Raw genomic sequence first — 26,603 nt, 5'->3', positions numbered from 1 at the left:
AAGGTACCAGGGATGCCTCACTGATATTGCTCTGATTTCCAGACAAGTTTTAGCATTTTTCCCTGACAGATTCTGAGATCTCAAGGGTAAGTAAAGTAAGTTGGCAAAAAATGTAAAGACTTCTGTATCTCTCCACCGTTTGGGCAAAAATCATAAGTACTAACATCAACATCTTTTGTAATGAACTGTTTTTAGATGGAGAAAGCAAGCCAAATGGAATGTGTGTTTCATTAAGACCACTGTTGTTATTTTGTTTCAATAAAATGAAACACATTTGGTGACAAAAATAGGTATTTCCTTGGAGCTGCAAGGCAGATTTAAAATACCTTCCCTGATTTCAGAAACAACCTCAGAAAAAAGTAGGCCTCTTGAAAGAAGTGTATAACGCAGGGAAGAGTTGTGTAAACCAACATTATAGGTGACCACCAATAAAATGTTGGTTCTACTATGTTCATTATTGTCAGTTATTACCTACTGCGTTATGTCTATTATTTCACAGCTATTGTGTGATTTATCTTTCAAGAAAGATATGAGTACATGGCATACAAGCCACCAACAACTGCCACAATTTTCTTCTTCTTCTCATCCATACTTTCTAATATATAAACTGCTTTCAAAGTGCCAAAATGTACTACAATACATAAAATATCTATAAAATACCATACTGTACAATGTACTTGCGGGGAGACAGTCACAATTCCTGAAACACCTTACCCACGGCCTCTGGCCCGCCAAGGAACACGCCTGACATGGGTCCATGGATAAACCACAAGAATCTGCCGCATTATGCCACACACAAACAGACCCGGCATGCAGGCAGATCGTTGAAACTAGATCCGACAGGCAGGGCCTGCACATTAGTGGGAAACAATGGGCTTCAGATTGGCAGGCCCAATCCGTTAGACACACCCACAGAAATGGCCTGTAGTTTTGGCCCACTGCACAAATCCCCTCATGTAGCCAGCTATTTACGTGTCACAGACACCAAGTAGATGAAACGAGACCGTGGTGATCAATCCATGCAACAGATAACTTGTGTAAAACTCTGAGAATCAGTACTAATGGGAATAGCTAGCAATTCACTGTAAAGATGATTGCTGAGCTGCAGGCAGACATGTAGAAAAGACAATCTCACTCTCCTTTGTTGGGAAATGAGAGCACACACACACATTCATACAGTCACTCAGACACATCTCATGCACTCATGACTGCTGTTTCTGGCTGCTCCGTCAACAATCTCTAAGATTCAGATCCAAACAAATCCTGCCTCTCGTCGGCAGCTGCTAGGCTAGCAGCGATAAGTGGTGGCAGCACTGACTGCAAGCTGAGGGAAGTGGTAGGAAGGGGAGAAGCAGTAAGAATGAGGGAGTAGGGAAGCAGTGCACATACTCAGCTGCACCCAGCCAGCAACGATGCATGACATCTCAGTAAACAAACCATTTCATCTACTGAGACAAAAAACAAGATTTTTCCAGTGGTTTTCTTTTTTCAAATTTCCCTGACATATTTGAAATTCTCTCATTTCCAGAACTTGTGACAACACTGTTACAGTGTCTATTAGCCCTTACGAGGCCCCAGTAAAGGTATACCTTGATTTTTTAAATCTTGTTGGAATTATTGTGTAATTATTCATTTAAATGGCCTTGTACATTGCTTCTTGTCATGGCTGGGAATGTTAACTTGAAATGTTATGAGTGAATTTTTAATTGCCCATTTAAGTATTACTGTGTATGTTAATTTTTATCAAATTTGGTCTGCCCCTTGTTGTTTGGTGTATGTTGACAGCCTTGCATCAGCAGCAGTTGACGTGTTGCTGTTCCACTGGTTCTAGGGCAGGTACTCTTTTTTGCTTCTGCTTTGGAGGCCATCCCGTCTTTGCATGAGGCCTACATGTTAGCACGTCACACACCATTCTGTGGATCTCCCATTTCAGCCTCAAGTTAAATAGTTTGTTCTTATTCTTTTGGTATTGTGCCTTGCGGGGGTGTCGCCGGATTATGAAGTAATTGACTCAGTGTTTGTGTTATTGGAACGCCCTTGTCAGAATGTGATGATATTCTTTGGGCCAACTGAGCACTGGTTTTTTTGTTTTCTTAAAAAATTAAGGGATTAGTTGTCATTATCATTTTAATTGTGTTTTAGGAGCATGGTAGTTTATTTAAGTAATTAACACAGTTTTCGTGGAAAAGGTTGTGGCCAATCAGTGATGTACTACTGTTGCTTCAGTTTAACATGTGGGTGGCCTTTGGGCAGCTTGGCCCTATCTTGTCTATGTGAGTGCAGAATAACCAGTTGAGATGTATGAATTTTAATGTTTTTTATGTAATGTGTTTGTTTAACTTAGACTCTAGTCCTGTTGTGAGATTAGCCACAGTTGTGATCTAGCTGTGGGGACAGTGTGCCTCTGCATGCTTATTTAATTAATTAACACTATTTGGAGTCAGGCCACCATTGTGTTGCACAGCTGACATTTGTTGAGTACTATTTGTAATTTTATGTATAAAGCAAATTTTCTTATATGCTGTGAATTTAATTTAAAAATCTGAACTATTAGCATGTATTTTGCAAGGATCTTGGCAACTGTCAGTTGCCTCATGACTGAATTGCTATTAAATAAAAATATTTGTTTGGGAATGATAAATGATGCATCAAGTTGCACCACCCTTCCACATTTTCCTTAAATTAATGCTGATCCGTATTCTAGGTCTCAGTTGGTAGCAGAGCGTGGGGTTAGAGTTGTCTACCCTTTGTCTTCATTTGTCATTCCTTTGAGCTATTGTGTTAATACATTTGTCATTCCCTTAGTTAATACATTAATGCTTTTAGTTGTTTTCCAGGAGGTGAGTACCTATCATGGATCCGATGGGGTGTCCCGGGATTTTGCATCTTAAGAGGGAGCATCTACAATGTGAATTAAAGGTTTGTGGCCTATCTATAGAAGGTACATCTCAGAATTGGCAGCCAGGATGTACACATCGGTGAACAGTCCGCGTTGCCTTTCTTCAGACACCATTGGGGGATAGGTAAATCTCTTCCTATTATTTCAGCTGCATTATGTGATGTCTTTCCTGGAGGGCAGCCAACCCACCTGTAAGCAGTCTTGTAGGATCCAGACAAACCTAGCACATTGGGGAAATTGCTTAATGGATTTCAGTCATATTGAACTTACGGATTCTGAGAAGCCAGGGGTTAAACAGACAGTTAATTGGGTAAGGGACTTACAGGTTAGGGTGGCATACCTGAGTTTACAAAGTGAGGGTGTGGGGTCGGAGCAGGAAGTTGTAAGTCGTAATCAGCTCCTTGTTGATAAGCCATCCGATGCCCGAGGTCTTGGTAGTTTGTCCTCTGACCACTTTGCCAAATTGCCCAAACCTATTACGTGCCTCCTTACTGGAATATCTGAGTTGTCTACTGATGATCTGCATCACGTGCAGCAAGTTCTGTGGCTGCTTGTCCAGTTTGAGTCTCATGCTGATGCCCTGTGCATACCGCACCACATGATCCTTTTGTTGCTTTATCCATTAACAAATGGGACACTGGGTATCTTGGTCTCTGAAACCTTGAAACATCAGGATTCCATAGGGCATATCAGGGCTCGAATTATAGAAAGAAAGTTGTTGGTGCACATATGCAATGAGCTGGAACCATGGTGCAGGCATGAGCTTGGCAGGAGCAAGCATCTTCCAAGGCATTGAGCCAATATGTTGAACAAGTGCGTATGGCTGTGTCAGCACTCAAAATGGGGGTTACTGAATCTGATAGTATTCTACATCTACATCCATACTTCGCAAGCCACCTGATGGTGTGTGGCGCAGGGTACCCTGAGTACCTCTATCGGTTCTCCCTGCTATTCCAGTCTTGTATTGTTCGTGGAATGAAGGATTGTCGGTATGATTCTGTGTGGGCTCTAATCTCTCTGATTTTATCCTCATGGTCTCTTCGCGAGATATACGTCGGAGGGAGCAATATACTGCTTCACTCTTCGGTGAAGGCATGTTCTCGAAATTTTAACAAAAGCCCGTACCGAGCTACTGAGCGTCTCTCCTGCTGAGTCTTCCACTGGAATTTATCTATCATCTCCGTAATGCTTTCGCGATTACTAAATGATCCTGTAACGAAGCGCGCTGCCCTCCGTTGCATCTTCTCTATCTCTTCTATCAACCCTATCTGGTACGGATCCAACACTGCTAAGCAGTATTCATGCAGTGGGCAAACAAGTGTACAGTAACCTACTTCCTTTGTTTTCGGGTTGCATTTCCTTAGGATTCTTCCAATGAATCTCAGTCTGGCATCTGCTTTACCGACGATCAACTTTATATGATCATTCCATTTTAAATCACTCCTAATGCCTACTCCCAGATAATTTATGGAATTAACTGCTTCCAGTTGCTCACCTGTTATATTGTAGCTAAATGATAAGGGATCTTTCTTTCTATGTATTCGCAGCACATTACACTTGTCTACATTGAGATTCAATTGCCATTCCCTGCACCATGCGTCAACTCGCTGCAGATTCTCCTGCATTTCAGTACAATTTTCCATTGTTACAACCTCTCGATATACCACAGCATCGTCCGCAAAAAGCCTCAGTGAACTTCCGATGTCATCCACAAGGTCATTTATGTATATTGTATTGTGAATAGCAACGGTCCTATGACACTCCCCTGCGGCACACCTGAAATCACTCTTACTTCAGAAGACTTCTCTCCATTGAGAATGACATGCTGCGTTCTGTTATCTAGGAACTCCTCAATCCAATCACACAATTGGTTTGATAGTCCATATGCTCTTACTTTGTTCATTAAACGACTGTGGGAAACTGTATCGAACGCCTTGCGGAAGTCGAGAAACACGGTATCTACCTGTGAACCCGTGTCTATGGCCCTCTGAGTCTCGTGGACGAATAGCGCGAGCTGGGTTCCACACGACCATCTTTTTTGAAACCCATGCTGATTCCTACAGACTAGATTTCTAGTCTCCAGAAAAGTCATTATACTCGAACATAATACGTGTTCCAAAATTCTACAACTGATCGACGTTAGAGACATAGGTCTATAGTTCTGCACATCTGTTCGACATCCCCTCTTGAAAACGGGGATGACCTGTGCCCTTTTCCAATCCTTTGGAACGCTACGCTCTTCTATAGACCTACGGTACACTGCTGCAAGAAGGGGGGCAAGTTCCTTTGTGTACTCTGTGTAAAATTGAACTGGTATCCCATCAGGTCCAGCGGCCTTTCCTCTTTTGAGCGATTTTAATTGTTTTTCTATCCCTCTGTCGTCTATTTCGATATCTACCATTTTGTCATCTGTGCGACAATCTAGAGAAGGAATTACAGTGCAGTCTTCCTCTGTGAAACAGCTTTGGAAGAAGACATTTAGTATTTCGGCCTTTAGTCTGTCATCCTCTGTTTCAGTACCTTGGTCACAGAGTGTCTGGACATTTTGTTTTGATCCACCTACCGCTTTGACATAAGACCAAAATTTCTTAGGATTTTCAACCAAGTCAGAACATAGAACTTTACTTTCGAATTCATTGAACGCCTCTTGCATAGCCCTCCTCACACTACATTTCGCTTCTCGTAATTTTTGTTTGTCTGCAGGGCTTTGGCTATGTTTATGCTTGCTGTGAAGTTCCCTTTGCTTCCGCAGCAGTTTTCTACCTCGGTTGTTGTACCACGGTGGCTCTTTTCCATCTCTTACGATCTTGCTTGGCACATACTCATCTAACACATATTGTACGATGGTTTTGAAGTTTGTCCACTGATCCTCAACACTATCTGTCCTTGAGACAAAACTTTTGTGTTGAGCCGTCAGGTACTCTGTAATCTGCTTATTGTCACTTTTGCTAAACAGAAAAATCTTCCTACCATTTTTTAATATTTCTATTTACGGCTGAAATCATCGATGCAGTAACCGCTTTATGATCGCTGATTCCCTGTTCTGCATTAACTGTTTCAAATAGTTTGGGTCCGTTTGTCACCAGAAGGTCTAATACATTATCGCCACGAGTCGGTTCTCTGTTTAACTGCTCAAGGTAGTTTTCAGATAAAGCACTTAAAAAAATTTCACTGGATTCTTTGTCCCTGCCACCCGGTATGAACGTTTGAGTCTCCTAATCTATATCCGGCAAAAATATTTTCCAAATTATTCTTCAGGTGCTCAGCCACAACAGCTGCTGAGCCCGGGAGCCTATAGAGACATCAAATTACCATGTCTGAGCCTGCTTTAACTGTGACCTTCACCCAAATCATTTCACATTTCGGATCTCCGTCAATTTCCTTCGATGCTATTGCACTTCTTATCGCTATAAACACACCTCCCCCTTCACTGTCCAGCCTCTCTCTGCAGTATACATTCCAATCTGAGTTTAGGATTTCATTACTGTATATGTCTGGTTTCAGCCAACTTTCTGTCCCTAGTACTATATGGGCACTGTGACCGTTTATTAATGAGAGCAGTTCAGGGACCTTTCTTTAGACGCTCCTGCAGTTTACTATTAGCACATTAATATTGTTATTCCCTGTTGCATTTTGCCTACTCCTACCTTGCCGCGCCTTAGGAGGCGTCTTGTCGGGCCTAGGGAGGGAATTCTCTAACCTAAAAAACCCCCATGTGCACTCCACACGTACTCCGCTACCCTTGTAGCCGCTTCCGGCGTGTAGTGCACGCCTGACCTATTCAGGGGGACCCTACATTTCTCCACCCAATAGCGGAGGTCGAGAAATTTGCACCCCAGCTCTCCGCAGAATTGTCTGAGCCTCTGGTTTAAGCCTTCCACTCGGCTCCAAACCAGAGGACCGCGATCGGTTCTGAGAACGATGCTACAAATAGTTAGCTCTGATTCCACCTCGCGAGCGAGGCTTTCCGCCTTCACCAATTCCGCCAACCGCCTGTACGAACTGAGGATGACCTCTGAACCCAGACGGCAGGAGTCATTGGTGCCGACATGAGCAACACTTTGCAGTCGGGTGCACCCAGTGCTCTCTATCGCCGCCGGTAGGGCCTCCTCCACATCTCGGATGAGACCCCCCGACAAGCAGACAAAGTGAACACTGGCCTTCTTCCCCGACCTTTCCGCTATTTCCTTAAGGGGCTCCATCACCCGCCTAACGTTGGAGCTCCCAATAACAAATAAACCCCTCCCCCCGTGCGCCTGCTCGGACCTTGCCGAAGGAGCAGCCACATGTCCACTCACAGGCAGAGCGGGCGATGCCACACGACCAGCCTCCACATTTACCCTCTGCCTCGTGCGCCGCAAATGCCGCTGAACCCGCCACTCCCCTTGGGGAGATGGTGGCCCAACCGCGCCCGGTACCAGCGAAGATGTCTCGACAGCAGGGACAGTGGGTGAAGCATGTAACACCTGGGGTGCACCATGCGACGCACCAGACTTCCCACTGCCGCTACACTCCGAGGCAGCAGCTTGAAGACGGCTGACTGCGGCCATCAACACGCTCAGCTGTTCGCGAAGAGTGGCCAGCTCCTCCTGCGTCCGTACACAGCAGTCACACATCTTATCCATCCTAAGGAATCAATTTACTGAAGAGACTTAATCAACTTTTCTTTGCAGTGTTATAGAGGGCATGTGCCCAAAGGATTAGTTTCACTTGGTGTTTGCGTGCTATCCAACTAATTTTGATGTGCTTCAGGAATTGCTGGAGTCAATTGAGGCACTGACCTTTTCTGATGAGCAGCAGGGTCAGATGGAACTCTACCATCGATACCTTTTATTCTGTGAGGTAACAAACCAGGATCCAAATATGACTGGACCAGTTGCAAGTGTTGTTTCTGTTGTGGTGCGAGTTCTCTGTTGTGATGAGCCCCAGGCCTAACAGCCGATGCCATTGGGGGGATGGGGGGTCGAACATGTCAGAGGAGGTTACCATTTCATTGTATGTGTTTTCATGCTATGGAAAGATCTTCACTACCTTATGTTTGTGCCCCTATTGGTCAGGAACCAGTTTGTGCATTATTGGACTCCGGCAGTTCGATCTCCTTACCTGAATACAAATGGTTCCTGGGGTATGGCCACTTCTGTAAATTGTCTCCCATGTACTCAGCGTCCCAGAGATGTCGTGGGTCAATAGGCAAGAGTTGCCTCTGGTTGCGAGGTACGCAGTAGTTTATCCATTTGTGAATTCTCACAGCCAGTCATACTTCTCGTAGCTAAGGACTTGGTGGTCACATTGTTGTTCAGCTGCTATTTTATTCAGCAGACCAGACTGGTCCTTGAATTTGTGAGTGGTACCTTGCTCTTTAAATTCTCTCTAGTGAAAAAGAAAGCTCTCTGCTCTCGTCATGGTCCGAGCCTCATTAATTCTGAAAGTTGCGAAATTGGGGAGTTTGAGGTTGGTCATCTTCAGCCAGAACAGCAGAGACAGTTATTGGACATCATGTGGGAGTTTCTGGATCTCTTGTCTGACAAACTGGGTATTACTAATTTAATTCGATATAATATTAGTCTAGCTGATGATGTCCCAGTTCGACAGGCCCCTTATCATCTTTCATGGCCTCAAATGAAAATTTCAAGGCATAAAATGAGTGCTGTGTTACAGGATGGGGTAATTAGGCCTACCACTTCACTATATGCTTCACCAATAATCCTTGTCCCTAAAGGTCAGGGACAGGGCCATAGGCCAGTAGTTGATTACAGGGATTTAAACAAGATCATTTTGGAATCACTCTCCTTGCCCAATCTTTACAACTGTTTTAAGTGGTTTTCTGGGTCTATTTGCTTCACCATGCTCGACTTGAATCAAGCCTATTACCAGATTCCCTTGATCCAAGAACCTAATCACATCATTGCGTTTTGTATGGACTGGAATCGGTATGAGTTTAGTAGCATGTTGTTCAGGTTCGCAACTGGAGTCGCTGTTCTTTCTCAGTTATTGGATCATGTCTTGGGGGATTTAAAATTGTATGCATTTACAGCTACTTGGATGATGTGGATGTCTATAGCTGTTTGTTCAAGGAACACCTTTCTCACCTTGCTTAGGCATTGTCCAGACTTTGTTCTGCTGGGTTAACAGTGAAGTCATCCAAGATTACCCTCGCCAGGTGCCAGATCTCATTTTTCGATCACCTCCTTTCAGAAGATGACATTAGGATCAACCAGGAACAATCAATGGACCTGAAGAAATTTCCTCCATGTACGATTTTAAAGGAGGTGGACAGGTTTACAGGAACATCTAATTATTTTTGTAAATTTGTTCCCAACTTCCCTCAACTTGCTGCTGCTCTTAATAATTTGCACAGGAAAGTAGAGAGCTTTGCGTGGGGAGGAAGTGAGCAGCGTGCTTTTGAGGCTATTAAGACTGCCATCACTAATCCTCTGGTGTCGGCTGTGCCTCATTTCAACAAGGGATTTATTGTCCTGACTGATTCTTTGAAAGCTGGCATCACCATGATTCTTCTCCAGAAGAATCTGGATGAAAGACATGCTTTAGCTTCTGCAACTAGGAGACTGATGGGTCCAGAACTTACATATTCGTGTAAGGCCTTAATCATTCTATTCATCCTTGAAAAGTTCAAATTTTATCTTGAACACAGAGAATTTCTCTAGAAACCAAAAATCAGGCATTCAGTTGGGTTCTGGCTAGTCCCAGGAAAACTGGTAGGATTGAGAGATGAGCTCTCTACATATCACCCTTCCGTTTCAAGGTATGCCCATATAAAAAATTGTTTGGCAGCCATAAGGCCAAGCAGGATCCGGATCCATTGTGGGGAGCCATTAGGATGAAATTGTTGTCTGGAGGGTGTGTCCCGAAATATTTGTCAAAGGAAGGCATTTTGTGTAAACAAGGAGGTGAACTTCGTGAGCCAAGAATTTGTCTCCCTGTTGAGTTAGTTCCCTCCATCTTTCATTATTTGCATAACTTCATGGTGGATGATCATTTAGGCCTTTAGAAAACATTGGTGAAGGTACATGCTCACCTCACGTGGCCTTTGTTGTACAAGGATATTCGCCGTTTGATTAAGGAGTGCGAGTCTAGTAACAAGGATAAACCGATCACTAATTGGCCATGTGGTTTCTGTAGTCCAAGTGAGAGCAGTATCTTATGGATAGACTTTTTACTGATTTTGCAAGACCCCTTCCCCATACTAAGAGGGGCAACTGTTACATCTTGGTTGCTGTCAGTGCATTTTCTGTTTGTTTGTACGCTCCCTAGCTGAGGGGTTACAACTGCCATTACCATCCATCAGCTAACCAAGATCTATTCATTGTTTAAACCTCCCAAGGCCCTTGTGAGTGATAATGCTCTGGCCTTTGTCTCCAGGCAGTTTAGACCTATCACCACACTGGCATTAGGAATATTACAACCATGCTGTATTGTCCTGTGAGGAGAGGATCAATCATAAGGCACCCTTAATCATGTAATATGATAAGTCTCTGTGCAAATTGGATGCAACACTCCCCTGACTCATCTTCGCGTTTAGTTTCACCCAGCACGAGGCATCCAAGGCTGTTCCTGCCGCTCTTATATTAGCATATCCCCTTAATTCTACCCTCTCCAATTTCTGAAGCATTAATGACCTTTTACCCACATCAATCACTCCGGTCTCCTCAAGGAGAATTGGCAGCAAGCTTGGCAGAATATTGAATTGGCACACTGCCATCTGGAAGGGTGCTACAACCGTGGCTGACGACCCTATCAGGGTATGACGGGAGATAAGGTTTTTGTTAGAAACTTTGTGGGGAGAGTGCAGAATGGTGCTAGTGTTGGCAAGGTGACCCCCATTTTGTGGGACTGTGTTCTATCATCAAGGTTTTGGGACTGGTTAATTTGCTAGTCAAGAAGTTAGCCACTGGGAAGACCTTCCCAGTACATCTTAGTCAGGTAAAACTCATAAATTAATGTATGTTCTCTTCTTCTCATGGCATCTTTCGGTTTGAGTAGGGCAGGTTGAGCCATGGAGGCTTCCGTGAGGGCGCGCATGTGGTCTTATTGGTGCCACACATGCGCGCATTCCATCAACTCTGACCCTCGTTGTGTCACCTTTGCTGCATTGTGTGTTCCCTCTGGGATGATGGTGCATCAGACATGGAGTTGAATGGGTGTACCTGAGTACTCAGCGTCCTGGCAATTGCAGTGAATTAACACCATTGACCATTGCGATATGAGGGCCCATGTTTTCCTGCAACATTGACTGTCGCTATCAGCAAGTTTAGTGGGCAAGGAGTGGCTCTCATCGCCTGCAACCTGTTTATGATGTGCATCAGTCAACTGTGATGTGCTAAACAAGCTGAGATGTACTGAACAACCTGTTAGTAGCCCCGAGCATGAGGACAGTATTATCCCATGCCTACCTGGAGTCCTGAATCTATTGGCCTCATTGGCATTTGTTTGAAATTATCTATGAAGATTGTATAGCAAGTACTTTACTTAAAGATTGTTCATTCTGCTTGGTGTGAGACGGCCAGCAATCCAGTTTCTTTACGGTTTCTGGTGACCCCTTTGGGGCTGTGTGTCTCAATCTGGAGGTTTCTGTATATTCCAAGCTAGTATTTTGCAATGTTAATCTCATTTTGAAATCATGGTAAAACTTGTTATTATTGAGTATTTGATACTACTGATTGTAATTTCTGTTTGTTGGAGAGCACGTGGCTCTTTTTGGCGCAATTTATTGGCTTCTGCCAGTAACTAAATTTGTGTGTGCTCAACCTAAAGGTATGCATGTATGGGTCGTGTGTGTGCATGCTTGTATTTGTACTCTCTCTCACTCTGTGTTAAAGAGCCCTTTGGGTTATGGCTCTACAGTTTAACTGACCATCTGCCATTCAGTGTGCATCCTAATTACAATGTCTATTAGCCCTTAAGAGGCCCCAGTAAAGGTATACCTTGATTTTTTAAATCTTGTTGGATTTATTATGTAATTATTCTTTTAAATGACCTTGTACATTGCTTCTTGTTACTACTGGGAAAGTTAACTTGCAACGTTATGAGGGGGCCCCACCATACTCAAGTTTTAATACTTGAATTTTCAATTTTCCATTTAAGTATTACTATGGTATGTTAATTATTATCAAACTTGTTTTGCTGCTTGTTGTTACGTATATGTTGACAGCCTAGCATCAGCAGTGGTTGAGGTGCTATGTTCTGCAGGTGCAGGGCAGGGATACATTTTCCTTCTGCTTCCGCAGCCTTCGTGTCATCACACAAGACCTAAGTGTTGGCAAGTCACACGAAGTTCTGTGGATCTCCCACTCCAGCCTCACACTGAATAGTTTGTTCTTATTCTTTTGTTATAAAGTGTCATGACGGGTGTGTCACCAGATTAGGAAGTAATTGACTAAGTACTTCTGTTATTGTAAGGCCTTTGTGGGAGTGTAATGAAAGTCTTTGGGCAAACTGAGCATGGGGTTTCTTGTTTTCTTAAAAAAATTAAAGATTTAATTATCATTATCATTTTAATTGTGTTTTAGGGGTCCAGTAGTTTATTTAAGTACTTACAATGATTTATGTGGAACAAGCTTGTGGCATCAGTCAACTGTGGTGTGCTATATATGCCGAGATGTATTGAACAACTTGTTAGTAGGCACGAGCATGAGGGCAGTACTATCTCGTGCCTACCTGGAGTCCTGAATTTACTGGTCTCCTTGGCATTCGTCTGAAATTATCTATGAAGACTGCTTTGTAGGTACTGTACTTAAAGATTGTTAATTCTGCTCAGTGTGTGCTGGCCAGCAGTCCAGTTTCTTTACACTTTTCGGTGACCCCTTAGGGGCTGTATGTCTCCATCTGGAGGTTTCTGAAGTAGTACTGTTGCTTTGGTTTTACATGTGGGTAGTCTTTGAGCAACTTGGTCGCATCTTGCCTGTATGAGAGCAGAATAACCAGTGGAAATGTATGCATTTTAATGTTTTTTATTTAATGTTTGTTGAACTTATATTCAAGTCCTGTTGTGGGGTTAGCCACAGTTGTGATCTAGTTCCAGGAACTGTGCTGCAGCAGGTTTATTTAATTAACTGTTTATAGTCAGGCCACATTGTGTTGCACAATTGAAATTTGTTGAGAACTGTTTGTAATTTTATGTACAATGCAAATGTTGTTATAAATTGTGAAATAATTTCAAACTCTTAACTATCTGTACATATTTCACAAGAAATTGGTAACTGTCAGGTGACTCACGATCGAACTGTTATTCAGTAAAAATACTTGTTTGGGAATGACAAACAATGCATCAAGTTGGGCCACCCTTTCACTCACTTTCCTTAAATTAATTCCCATACTCATTCTTGGGTGCAGAACTATTTGGGCATGAATGTTGTTCAAAATTTAAAGGGAGGAAGTATTACTATTTGTCAAAGTACCTATCCTGAAAAAGTATAAAAAGTTTTTGATATGTCTGAATGTAATTCTGTTTCAACTCCCACAGAGGAAAATTTTGATCTCAACGGGTTCAAATGAAAGGATCTGAAAATGAAGACACTGAAAAAAGATGGAGAAAATTAACAGTGTCATTAATGTATGCCATGTTATGTTCCAGACCAGATACCTGTATGGCAATAAGTATGCTAGCTAGGTACCCATTATGTGCAGGTCTGGATTTATAGAATACTTTAAAATGTTTATGGTGTTATATTAAGGAAGCCCTTAAACTGAGTTTGTTATAAAAACTTTACTGGTTATGTTGAATCTTACTGGACTGGTGGGAGGCGACAGAAAATCTGCAAGTGGTTACCTTTTTCAAGTTTTGGGTTGTAGTGTTCCGTGGGCATCTAAGAAGCAACAAGCAGCCCACAGTGTCTCTACCATCTACAGTATAAAAATTTGTACCGCTAATCATGGCATCAGCAAATCCTGTTGGTTCAGTTATTTGTTATTATAATCTTTCTGGCAATCAAAGAGCTTTTGTACTTTATAAAGGTAATATTCCAGTAATAAGCCTTTGCAAGAACTCACAGTTTCACTATAAACTTAATCATATAGATATAAAAAATTTCAAAAATGGAAAATCCAGGATGGAATAATGACAATATTATGAAAAGCATAGATTGCTACTCACAATACAGTGGTTGAGTCATAGAGAAGCACGAAAGGCCTGGAGAGTTACAGGAACACAGGATATATTACAGGAAGTGTTCCCACTGTCATGTCATGCTCTGAAGCAATCAATCCTTGTTAATCACTGTCTTTCATCCACCTATCCCCTTCCCTGTTCCCACTCCAGCACTACACAACCCTCCATTTTACCTATTGAGGCACCCACTGTCTTTTTATTTCTCTCATTTTCTGCAGAACCCTCTCCATAACCCCCCCCCCCCCCTGTCAAACCTCTTGAGTGCACCTAGCTGCCCTACCCTCTCTCCGCCTCCTCCCTATATGCTCCCATAAGCAGCATTTTACCGTCCCTCACCCCTACCCCCTTACCTTCCCTCTGCCCACCCCAGCCTCCTCCTTACCCCACCACCCACGTTGCTTCTCCCACCACACACAGCTGCTTGCAGTCTGGCCTCGGCAGCCAGAGACTGTGGTCATGTGCATGTGAGTTGCGTTTACGCACGTCTGGGTGAGTGTGTGTGTATTTTTGTCTTATTCGGAAGAAAATGTTTTTGTCCAAAAGCTTATTTGTCTGACAGTGTTTTTCTTTTTTTTACCTACAGGTATCTGCGACTCAGCATTCTGCTACATGGTGAATAACAGTCTATTCTTTTCATAACTAATTAATGGAAAATCTCATATAAAGATGTGAAACAATTACTAACAAAGAGATAGAGGGGCTGGCCAGTACTTACCTCAGCTCAGTACAGCCGATAGAAACACAAAAAACAACCGAAAATTTAAGTTTCTAGCTTCCGGAATAAATGTTCCTTCATCAGGGAGGAGAGAGGGGAAAGAAAGGGAAGAAGGGAAAGTGGATTTAGTTACTAACAACCCTCGTTATGAAGCAACAGGGAAAGGAAAACAGGGAAGGTAGCAAGGATGGAGGCATGGAACCATGCTGTACTGAGCTGAGGTAAGTACTGGCCAGCCCCTCTATCTCTTTGTTAGTAATTATTCTTTTCATAATATTGATTTCAAAGTTTTAATTGTTAGGAAGAAAGTTTTTGCTAAGACACTTGTGTCACAGCACATTAGCATAAATGAACAAATAGCTGATGTTTTGACAAAGCCACTATGTGAAATAAAATTTGACTAATTTAGAGCCTGGATAGGACTTATTTAAATCTTGTAATTTAGATTCTGTAACACTGATAATTAACATTGTGGAAGGGTGTTCATGGTACAACGTTAATGTTGTTTTAAGGTGGCTAGACTGTTCTTCTTTTGGTTTGTGTTAACTTCCTTTTTTAGACACTTTTTTGTGTTGTTCCTGTCTGTCACAGAGATATATGCTATTAAATATTTAAATTAGCTCTGTACAAACAGAATTATTTGAGCTTCATTTTCTGGGCATCATTACATTAACCCTTGATCAATAGAATAATGTTGTAAATGTTAAGTTGTCAAACCAACAAGACAGCATTTGTGAACCAAAATGAATAGAAAACACAAATTTAAAGATGCTGACATTTCAATATGCATGGCATAGATTTGTATTGCAGATATATGTATTTAAAGAACATTTCTACAGGATGATTTTTTCCACCACGTACAAACTCTAGGGACTGATCAATGAGAGGATTCAGAACAAAAACGTTCTGATGAACTTATGTCCAGAAATGCATGATTTCCTTGCTAGAGACCATTTATCCAATCATATTTTGTTAAAGAGACTGCGGTTTAATACACGCTGTACCATGCAGCCATGATTACAGTATGTATGGTTTCTTCCTAGAGGGTGGTAAGGTTCCTCATACATCATGCCCAGCATCCTCTACTGCCATAGTAATTGGTACTGTTGTGCCCAATTCACGTCTCTTGCTGACTCATCGTGTAGTTGATGTGACACAGTATCGTACAAGAATGTTCCAGATTTGAATCGAGAGCTTGCCGACATGGCATTTACATGCAGAAAGGCAAACACCAATGGGCAGAAAAGTTGTATCAGGTGACCTATGCCCATTGACAACAGCCACAGCATTCACTGCTTGCAACAGTGTTTCACTGTTTGTCTTAGACAAGCTCATCTCAGGAAGAAGGAAATCATGAAGGATGTGCCCAAAACGTCTGTAAACCAGACTTGGAGATAAATGTGCTTAACACTGTGGAAGTGACCAGCGTGTCAGACCAGGCAGTTGGCACACCAGTAGAGGATAAGCCACACAACTGTGTGGAACATTATCCATGACAATTGTTACTACCTTTATCACTTACAGCATGTGCAGGAGTTGCTAGTGACAGACTTTCCACATCAGGAGAAGTTTCGTCACTTGTTTCTCCACCAGGCCGCCACAATTCCAGGATTTGTGTCATCCACCCTATTTGCAGCAGAGGCCACCTTTTTATGAGGACTGGTATCTTCAGCTTTCGTAAGTCATTTGTGGAATAGTATGCAGAACCCCCATTGTATGGTGACAGCGAATCATCAGCATTGTTGCAGATGGACTGTGTGGGCCAGGATAATTGACAACCATATTTTGTGGCCAGCCTTCCTTCCACATCGCCTAACAGGCGGGAACTATCGGCTTTTCTTGTGAGTGACTTTGCCTCCCCTGCTGGAAGAAGCGCCACTGATGATTTGAAGTGTTATATGGCTGCTACTGACAGAGCTCCAGCCCACTTCGCCGTTAACATTTGGATGCATCTCAATTGCGTCTTCCCTGGTCGACGGATTGGACGAGGGTGTCCAGTTGCATGGCCAGATCTCAACCCATGTGATTTCTGGTTAAGGGAGCCATCTCAAAAGTATCGTGCAAGCACAGCCCATTCAAGATGTGGAGACACTGGAGTAGCATATTCATGCTGCCTTTGACAATATTTGGTTGCAGCCTCACTGATGTGAGTGTTTTGAGACAGAACATGCTAAGGAGCATACAAAGCAAGCATTGAGGCACATGGAAACCATTTTCAACACATAATGTAACAGTGGCTGCATGGTAACAATGTATGATAGAATAAATGGTATCTATTGTGGAAAGCATACATTTTTGAACATTAGTTCATCAGACCTTTTTATTCCATGTGCTCTCATCAATCGATCTCTAGAGTTTGTACAAAGTGGAAAAAATCACCCTGTATATGTGGAGGTAACATGATATATTCCATTTTGTACAGAACCACAAACCACTTGAGAATGGTCTATACAACTGAAACTAATTGTGAACAAATAATATTAATACAGCAGAAGTGGTAAATGCCATCTTCGTTTAACACTTTTCATGAGTTAATATGTTTAGGAGTGTGTTGTGAATATTATAAAGCTTTTCTTTCCCTGTTGCATACATTTTCTATACAGAATAGCAGAGAGAGAGTGTATGTGAGCAGATGTTTAACTATGTCAGTATCTCATTCAAACACATTTGAGGGGATAAAAAGTTCCATATCATGTATGCTATTCGTTTCAGAAACACAACTTCAAAAATCAGCTGTGGAAAAATGATAGCTCAACCTAGCACATCCCTCAACTTGACTTCATCAGTACGCCTAACCTAAAGTCCACAGTGGTCATTTAAAATGTAATTATAATCTGATTTTTAGGATAACCCATTCTTGTTGTTTTTTGTTTAGCTTTTTACTTAGCGAAGGCCCTGACCGATCCATCCCTGATTACAAATTTTAATGTCTGTTACATATATTCTAATCAGGTAACTAGGGATTCTTGAATCAGCATCACAGACGGTTTTTGTTATAAATTTCTAAACAGTGATTTATAAGACAATAGGGATTGCAGCAACCAGAGGGCTCCCAGAACATGCTTTGGAGGGGGGGGGGGGGGGGGAGGGGCAGCAGAAAAGGAGAGAAGTAAAAAGACTGGTTGTGTGGTGGAATAGAGGACTGTGTAGCACAATGGGAAAAGGGAAGGGGAGAGATGGGTGTAGGACGACGACTAAAGATGGCTGAAGCCATGATGATTACAGGAACAAGGGAAATACAGCAAGGAGAGTTCCCACCTGTGGAATTCCAAAAAGATGGTGTGGTAGAAAGGGTCCAGATGTCACAGGCTGTGAAGCAGTCATTAAAATTAAGAATGTTGTCTTGAGCAGAGTGCTCAGCAACTGGGGGGTCCAGTTGTTTCTTGGCCACAGTTTGTCAATGGCCATTCGTGTGGACAGACAGCTTGTTGATTGTCATGTCCACATGGAACACAGCACAGTGGTTGTAGCTTAGCTCGTAGATCACATGACTGGTTTCACAGGTCGCCCTGTCTCCGATGGGATAGTTGATGCTTGCGACCAGACTGGAATAGTGGCTGAGGGAGGAGGTATGGGTCAAGTCTTGCATCTAGGTCTATTACAAGGATATGTGCCATGAGGCAAGGGGTTTGCGAACAGGTGATGTGTAGGGATGAACAACAATATTGTGTAGGTTAAGTAGGCAATGGAAATGGAATACAACTGTGGAGGGGTGGGATGGATGTGTGTAGGACATTCCTCATTTCAGGGCATGACAAGAGGTAGGTGAAACCCTGGCAAAGAATATGGTTCAGTTTTTCCAATCATGGGTGGTACTGAGTTACAAGGGAAATGCTCCTCTGGCACATGACACTGGGCCTTTGGGAGGTGGGGAGTGACTGGAGACATAAGGCATGGGAGACCTGTTTCTGTACATGGTTTGGAGGGTAATTATGGTCTGTGATGAGCAGTCCCTCTCTAAATGTATCAAGAGTCTTAATGAGGACTTCACAGATTGTAATTACCCTCCCAACCTTATACAAAAACAGATCTGCCATCTCCCAAGATCCCACTGTCTAGCCCCAGAGAAACACTTTCTCATGACTCAGTACGAGCTGGGACTGGTGCAACTGAACCACATTCTCCAGAAGGGTTTCGGCTATGTCTCATCATGCCCTCAAATGAGGAATGTCCTACGCACTATCCTTCTCACCCCTCCTCTGCTGCCCATTGAACCTGCGTAATACCCTCGCCCATCCCTATACAACCCCAGCTCCCAACCCCTTGCTTCATGGCTCATATCCCTGTAATACATCTAGATGCAAGGCCCGTCCCAAACATCCTCCCACCACAACCTACTCCACTCCTGTCACATCACATATCGCATCAAAGGCAGGACTACCTGTGAAACCAGTCATGTGGGCTACAAGTTAAGCTGCAACCACTGTGCTGTGTCCTGCATGGGCACGATAATCAACAAGCTGATTGTCTACAAAGATAGATTAAGGACGACCCCATTAAGCCGACATAAGATTTTAATATACTGTCTGGGAACAAAAGTGATGCACCCAGAAAATATAATCAGATGCCAGTATACACCAATCAGCCAGAACATTATGACCACCTATCTAATAACCCGTATGTCCACCTCTGGCATGGATAACAGTGCCGAAACATCATGGCATGGAAGCAATGAGTCCCTGGTAGGTAGCTGGAGGGAGACAGCACCATATCTGCACGCACAAGTGACCTAATGCCCGTAAATTAGGGGGAGGGGGCAATGAGTTCTGACTCCGCATTCAATCACATTCCACACGAGTTCGATTGGGTTCAGATCAGGTGCGTTGTTGGCCAGCACATCAGAAGGAACTCACCACTGTGTTCCTTGATTCACTCCACCACAGTCCTGGCCACGTAACATGGTGCATTATTTTGTTGACAAATGCCCCCGCCATTAGGAAACATGATCATCATGAAGGGGTGTACATGGTATGTAATGCAAGCAATGTACAATACCCTTTGGCCATTGTGGTGCCTTGCATGAGCTCCGCCGGATCCATGGATGCTCAAGTGAATGTTCCCCATAGTGTAATGGAGCCGCCGTGAACTTGCCTCCATCCCGCAGTACAGGTGTCAAGGAACTGTTCCCCTGGAAGACAAAGGATTCACGCCCTACTGTCAGCATGATGAAGAAGGTATCGGCATTCATCACAGTAGGTCTGTGGTCATAATGTTCTGGATTATCAATGTAACTTCATACATGTACACACCATCAGCAGGTATAAACGATTACAGTTGCACATAGATAAGTAGAATGGCCACCAGAGAGCATTAATGCTGTTATCAGATCTGGTAGGGTACATAAGGGACACGAACAATGTCAGATGCTGAATGACCACTATGAAGGACATGGAGATGCCGCACACACATTTGAGTCAGTGTTATCAGAACTCGGCAGCTTTAGACTGGGGCTTTGTCATGGGTCTCTATTTCATTGCCTGGTCAAATTGTGCAGTATAGAAATTTGTGAGGCATTTGGACATAGCAGTGGTTCAATGTGTGGCAATGTGGTTGCTGGTATACCCATTGTTATGGTTCTGTTTGATTGATCACCATAAGGGGGGATTGCCATATTGTGCAGCATTGTATACCCTTCAAATCTCTGCCTACTATCCAACAACAAGTAACAGATCCCCTGTAACATTCTGTGTCATCCTGCACTAATAGTTGGAGAATACAAACAGGTGGACTAGAGCATTACTGCCCCCTGCATATGCTGCCATTAACACCATAGCACAAACGGTTGCATTTGGAGTGGTGCCATGACCTGGAAGAATGGACTGCTCTGTGTTCAGTGATGAAGCACGGTTCTGCTGTACCTCAGATGACCATTGTCAATAAGTACTGGAGCAATCTAGGGTGAGGTCCCATTCTTCCAATGTTTTGGAGAGACTCAGTGGTGCAACTCCTCACATCATGCGGTGGGAAGTCATGGCTGGTAGTAATAGAGGGAACTCTGGCAGACCAACTGTGTGTCACGAACATACTGCATCCTATGTTACCTATTATGGTACAAAACATCTTGTTCAAGAACCACAGAAGGAGCTACACCTAGAAATCAAGACCAAATGATATATGTCAACATACTAGTATTAATTAATCCAAAAAATGTGTAAAAATAGCTTGACAAAAGCCAAATGTTATCCAGGAGCTGATATCAACTCAGATTACAACCTAGTCATCAGAGAATTGTGAGTTAATATTAAAATTATTTGGAAAGGTATCAAAAGAGAAATTATGAATTTAGAGACATTAAAGGAAGGGGGAATGTCTAACAAAGCAGAAGAATATTTTGTAATAAAATTCAATTATCCAGGTAACATCAATGAAAGGTAGAAAAACTTTAAAAGTATTTCAAAAGAAGAAATGAAACAAGTGTTAGGAATAAGGATTAGAGAGAGAATAATGTAATGTTCAAAATGGATTAAATCATCAGTAAAATGAAGGAAAGGCGGAGGTGAAAAGCATTAACATGGAAGATGGAAAATGAATCTACAAAACATTAAATAACAAATTAAGAAAGTAGACTGGAAGAAATGTAACATCATCAAACAGTTAGAGTGACTGACAGCCGTCATGACAATGTATAAAGAAGTGATGGCGCTGATGTGTAAGAAGAAGGGATGGAAGCATGGAGACAGAGATTGAGGTTGGCAGGATAATGAATTGCCAATGTGAAGTGAAAGAGGTGCAGAAGAAATACAATGAGAGGCTATACAATGGTGGATGAAGACAAGACACAACAACATGAACACGAAGTAGAAAGTATAATAACGAGATGAAATATGGAAAGGGCACAGGGATTGAGAGCTGCTAATATAAACATTAAAAACTTCAGATGTAAAGAAAGAGCTGTTGGGAATATGCACAGAAATATAGTCAAAGGTAGAGTGGCATAATGACTTCTTGCAATCAATCTTGGTACCCGTTGAAAAGAAAAACAACACAGTAAAATGTGAGGAACATTCGTGTGTATGTTGATACCATATGTGGTCTAGGTTTTTACCGAGTGAGATGAACAGAACAACTTGCTGCAAGTCAGAACAACTACTCCTGACAACTGCTTACTGTACTTCATTCAAATCAAGACTGAACAAGTTCTTTGTAAAACTGCACTTATCTCTCCACACTTATTTGCTAAGATACTTCAGGATAATCTGCCTTAGCAATAGTATTTAATGGATCTGACATGGAAAGTCACTGGAGATTAACTGAAGCATTTAGTACTCCTTTGCAAACTCACAACCAAACTGCCACTTTTCGATCTATTCTAGGTCCTTACAGATACGTATGTCACCACATCTATGACCTCATACATTTGTTGGCTTTGCTAACTCACAATAAAATGTTACTTTTCAACCTAACCTTGACCTTGAGATACACTACAGATCAGACTGCAACCGCAAACTACGTTCCAAAAACGAATTCAGAAATCAAAGAAATACTGGCAGTGTTCTGTTTTTTTCTATTTGTGTATACATGAAGTCACATCATCATTATGTTATAGAATGATGGCAACATTCTGTATTGGTAGGTTCAGATGATTCATCACTGGGAGGGCAGAATACAAAAAGTCACAACTTCAGATAGCAAATACAAGCCTTTAAAACTTCTGCTGAACACAAAACATCAATTCAGAATGAAGGTTTCTTCTAGGCAGTTAAGTTTCATGCAATGTATTGCAATAATCATATTAACTTCAGTGCCAGAAAACGTTGTGTCACATGTTAATGGTGAAATAATAATAGAAGCATTTGCATCTGAAATGTGAATGGAACACAAACCAAACCCACATCTCTGCATGAACCATCCTGATATTATATGGTGATGAACTGATTGTTTAGTATAGCAGTATATACCAATCCAAGTGGTCAAATGAATATTTAAAGCTACAGAAACAAAATAATCCATGCTTCTGTTTGCTAGTTGACAAAACAATTGGTGATAGATTTTTTTTTATAAGTAAGGCCTAAAACACAACTCGTCTTGGTTAGCTGGGGCTTATACTTTTGATTTAAGTACACATAGGAAGGTATTGCAATACATGTCAGTCATTGATATTCATAAATTTTCTCTTCTCTAACATATTAGTACAACCAAAACTCAAAGAAAAATGAACACTGATAATCCCTGAAATATCATCCTATCTGTTCCCCCTCTGCTATGATGTTGGCTATATTTCATCCAACAAGTCTTATTAGCCTTTTAAATATATTAGTTAATGTGTGATTTCAAAACACTGTCGTCAAGCTTAAGGAAACGTCAGTGCAGGAAATTTCACAGTATTTTTCAACTATCATTTGTCTAATGCAACAAAATTTGTTTCAAGAACATTTGACCTAAGTACATTACCTAAACAAAACTACAGGAAATCAATCATAACAATTTAAATATTGATTGTGGTGATAGCCCGATCTGTCGTGAAACCCAAAGTAAATACAAACTGTGGTAGGTTTGGTCTGTAGTGTAGCCTAGCGTTTACGTCCTCGCCATAATGAACATACTTTCCGAAGTTAAAACTTAAACCGCACGGTAAACTCAATGGAAAAGTCTCCGACAAATACTTAGACGCATATTATGTACAGATGACGAAAATAAAGACTACAAAAGTGCATGAGGAGTGGCATTATGTAGCTTTTCCTCAACATATGCCCGGAACTGAATTTTCTGAAGTACATTAAATCTTATGTACAGAGCAATAATACTTAATGCCAACAGCACCTGTAATGCCAACAAGCAATAGACCGGTTTTACTCCTTGACTCTTCCATTTCTCCACACGCTCATCAAACATCTACATACAGTGTTAGGATGCGAATTGACTCTTAACAATAATCTGTTTAATAGGTGTCTGTAACTGCTGCATTGTTGTAAATCTTTTGTTTACACTTGATAGTGTTTTTAAAGATTACTGTATCAAGTTCAATTTCCTAAATAGTACAAACTAAATTTTTAGCCGTTGCAGCTTCCCAACCACGAAGTGTGTTCAAGTTCGTGTCTTTCGAGATACTTGCGCCCTTGCGGTAATCGAAATCGATTCGGACATTGTCAGTCGATAGAGAGTCAACTCCGTTTGGACACATGATAAAAATCATCAACGAAAAATGACAGTTTCGTATTCCGTCATCATTACAGTTCTCCACAATCTTCATACAATCGCGGCTAGGATGAATGAGTATCTCAAAAGAGTAACTGAGAGTTACCTTGCACTCGTTTCAAAATTTTCCACTTAGAAAAATACTTTTCCCAAAACTTATTTTTATAAGAACACCACAGCAAGGAAAGTTCGAGGCTATCGACGGCGCAATGCTCTTTATAATGAACGATTCAATTTTAGGTTCTGCTAAGCCTAAAAAGATCTTCGTGCTGTCATATCTAAATTACTAACCGGTGCACAATACCAGTTACTCTATGATTCATTGTGGAAGGGGGCAGCGGCTAGTCAAATATTTAACAAGGAAATTCACCAAGCAGCCGTAGGACTTGAGGGGTAATTTTATTTTCACACCAGTATCGGCAGTTCAATATGCCATCTTCAGGCCGCAGGTGCACCTCATGTATAGACATTCAAATGTCTCAATATTGGCAAACTGAATGTCTGTACATGAGATACATATTGAGACTGAAGAAAGCATATTGAATTTCCGAAATTTGTTGTGAACATAAAATAACTTCTCAAATCGTTTGGTGATTTTCATTGTTAAATACCGGTTACTGGTTGCCAATGTAAATACTTTGGGGACACGAAAAATTTTATCTGCAGTATGGTATATTATTCTGTCGAATTATAATATATTCATTAAGACGTACAATAATTTACGTTACAGTTTAACAAAAGAAGTTAAGTACTATAGATAGAAAGTGTGTATTTGTCTTGAGGCGGTGTAGCTCAAGCGTGCAAATTAACAAGGGTATTTAAGATCGAGAGTGCTTAGTGGCTACCAACAAACTTCGCACGAAATTTCAAACATTTTCGAAAATTTTAATCCCTGGTACTCCTCGCAAAACAATGAAAGAAAAGAAGGTTAATCGCTTACTATATATTTCCTTTGTTTATGGTACACTCCAGCATTATGCATGACGTTTTAATTTATTGCTTCTTTACTAATAACTCTATTCGTAACATATTTTTCAGGCAGTATCCACATGCACCACTGAATGTATTAGAAAAATCGTATGTATCATTGCATAACACACACCAGTAGTTCAGCATATATGATGTCTTGTACATTGGACTTAGATTCAATAAATAATGGGATGGGTGTGGGGCGTTAGTTTTGGAAGCTAGTGTATAAAAGTGGACTATGTAATTAGTTTCGTTCTCCTAGGTTAATTGTCTAGTTATAATTTACATATAAATAGGATTCATTATATTTTTTTATTTACTTGAAAGAGTGAAATGAGATATGACAGAACGTCAAAACATTCCACATTGCATTTCGAATGACAGAATTCACACAGGCCATCAACAGAACAGAACAGGATGGGACAGATTGGGATGAGATGCCAAGGACAATGTTTCACATCGAGAAAATTTTGATGTTGACGAACAAAATGATGTCATCTTGTGTTAACATCCAAAGTAACCCTTTTCGCCACGAAGAAACATTTTGTAGAGTGAACTGTGTATTTCTGCATCTTAATAGTATTTACTTCAATATTTTGCTTTGTTTTAATAAGAAACAACATATGTTTAGTGACACTTGGCTATTGTTTCCATTGAGAGTTCTTTCACAAAAGAAGCAAGATACCCGAAAAGAAAATCAGTCTGGGTTTTTAAAGTAATATAGTCCACAGCCAGGAGTACAAAAATCGCCAAATGGGAAAATTAATAATTTATATTTTATAATAACAGGGACATATTGGCCTTACAGCTTACCTTGGATCATAGATTGAAAAAAATTCAATCCTATATTTATACAATCTGTAGATTTAGAAAATGTTTTTGACAATGTTGAGTGGAATATACCCTTTGATGTCCACAAAGATAAGAGGTAGCGAAATTTATCTACAACTAATGCAGAAACCAGATTTCAGGTACAAGAGTCGAAGGGCAGAAAAGGGAAGCCCTAGTTGACAAGGAAGTGAGACAGGTTTTAGTCTATTTCCAGTGCTACTCAATCTGTGCTTCGATCAAGCAATAAAGTAAAACAGGAGAGGTTCATATAGGCAATCAAACATCAGGGAGAAATAATTCTCAGTTTTCTGATGACAATGTAATTCTTTCAGAGATGATGAAGGGCTAGGAAGAACACTTTTATGGAAGGGAACGTTTCTTAAAGATAGTTTATAGGTTTGAATATATAAAAAAAGCTAAACAAACATAATGAAAAGCAGCCAAATTAAATCATGTGTTGGTGATAGAGTCGTATTAGCTAATGAGAGATTATAAGTAGTACATTGGGTTTGCTACTTTGACAGCAAAATAACTGACGATGGCTAAAGTAGAGAGGATGCTAGTTGCAAATTGGCAATAGAAGGAACAGCGTTTCTAAAAATGAGAATTTTTTATCTTCAAACGGAAATTTAACTTTTAGAGCGTCTCTTCTGATCATATGTGTACAGAGTGTAGTACAGTATGCAAGTGGAATAAATAACTGCATGTTGAATCGAAAGATCTGCTACAAGTTTCAGAGAATAAAATAGTTCCTGGAGCAAATGAATTTAAATTACTACCAAAATTACGCTCTCCAATTCAGAATATACTGTAAAATTATTGAAATTTAAAACAATATTGTGAACTTTGACTATAGTTTAAAAAGGTTAATATGAACATAAAATTTAATCAGTCAAATTACTTGTAGAACTACATATGTAACAGTACAC

General features: G+C 41.2%; 1 protein-coding gene across 1 annotated transcript in view; it reads right to left on the bottom strand.

Annotated features, from left to right (window-relative positions):
* Positions 1-23,777, bottom strand: part of LOC126354607 (ATP synthase subunit C lysine N-methyltransferase) — an 86,325-nt gene extending 62,548 nt beyond the window's left edge. Inside the window, exon 1 of the mRNA XM_050004362.1 lies at positions 23,500-23,777. Within this exon, the coding sequence (XP_049860319.1) occupies positions 23,500-23,548 (49 nt within the window). The 5' untranslated portion in view covers positions 23,549-23,777. The remainder of the gene's footprint in view (positions 1-23,499) is intronic.
* Positions 23,778-26,603: the final 2,826 nt, after the last annotated feature.

Source organism: Schistocerca gregaria, chromosome 3 (assembly GCF_023897955.1).
Source record: "Schistocerca gregaria isolate iqSchGreg1 chromosome 3, iqSchGreg1.2, whole genome shotgun sequence".
Lineage (NCBI taxonomy): Eukaryota > Metazoa > Arthropoda > Insecta > Orthoptera > Acrididae > Schistocerca > Schistocerca gregaria.
This window is presented reverse-complemented; position numbering and strand designations above follow the sequence as displayed.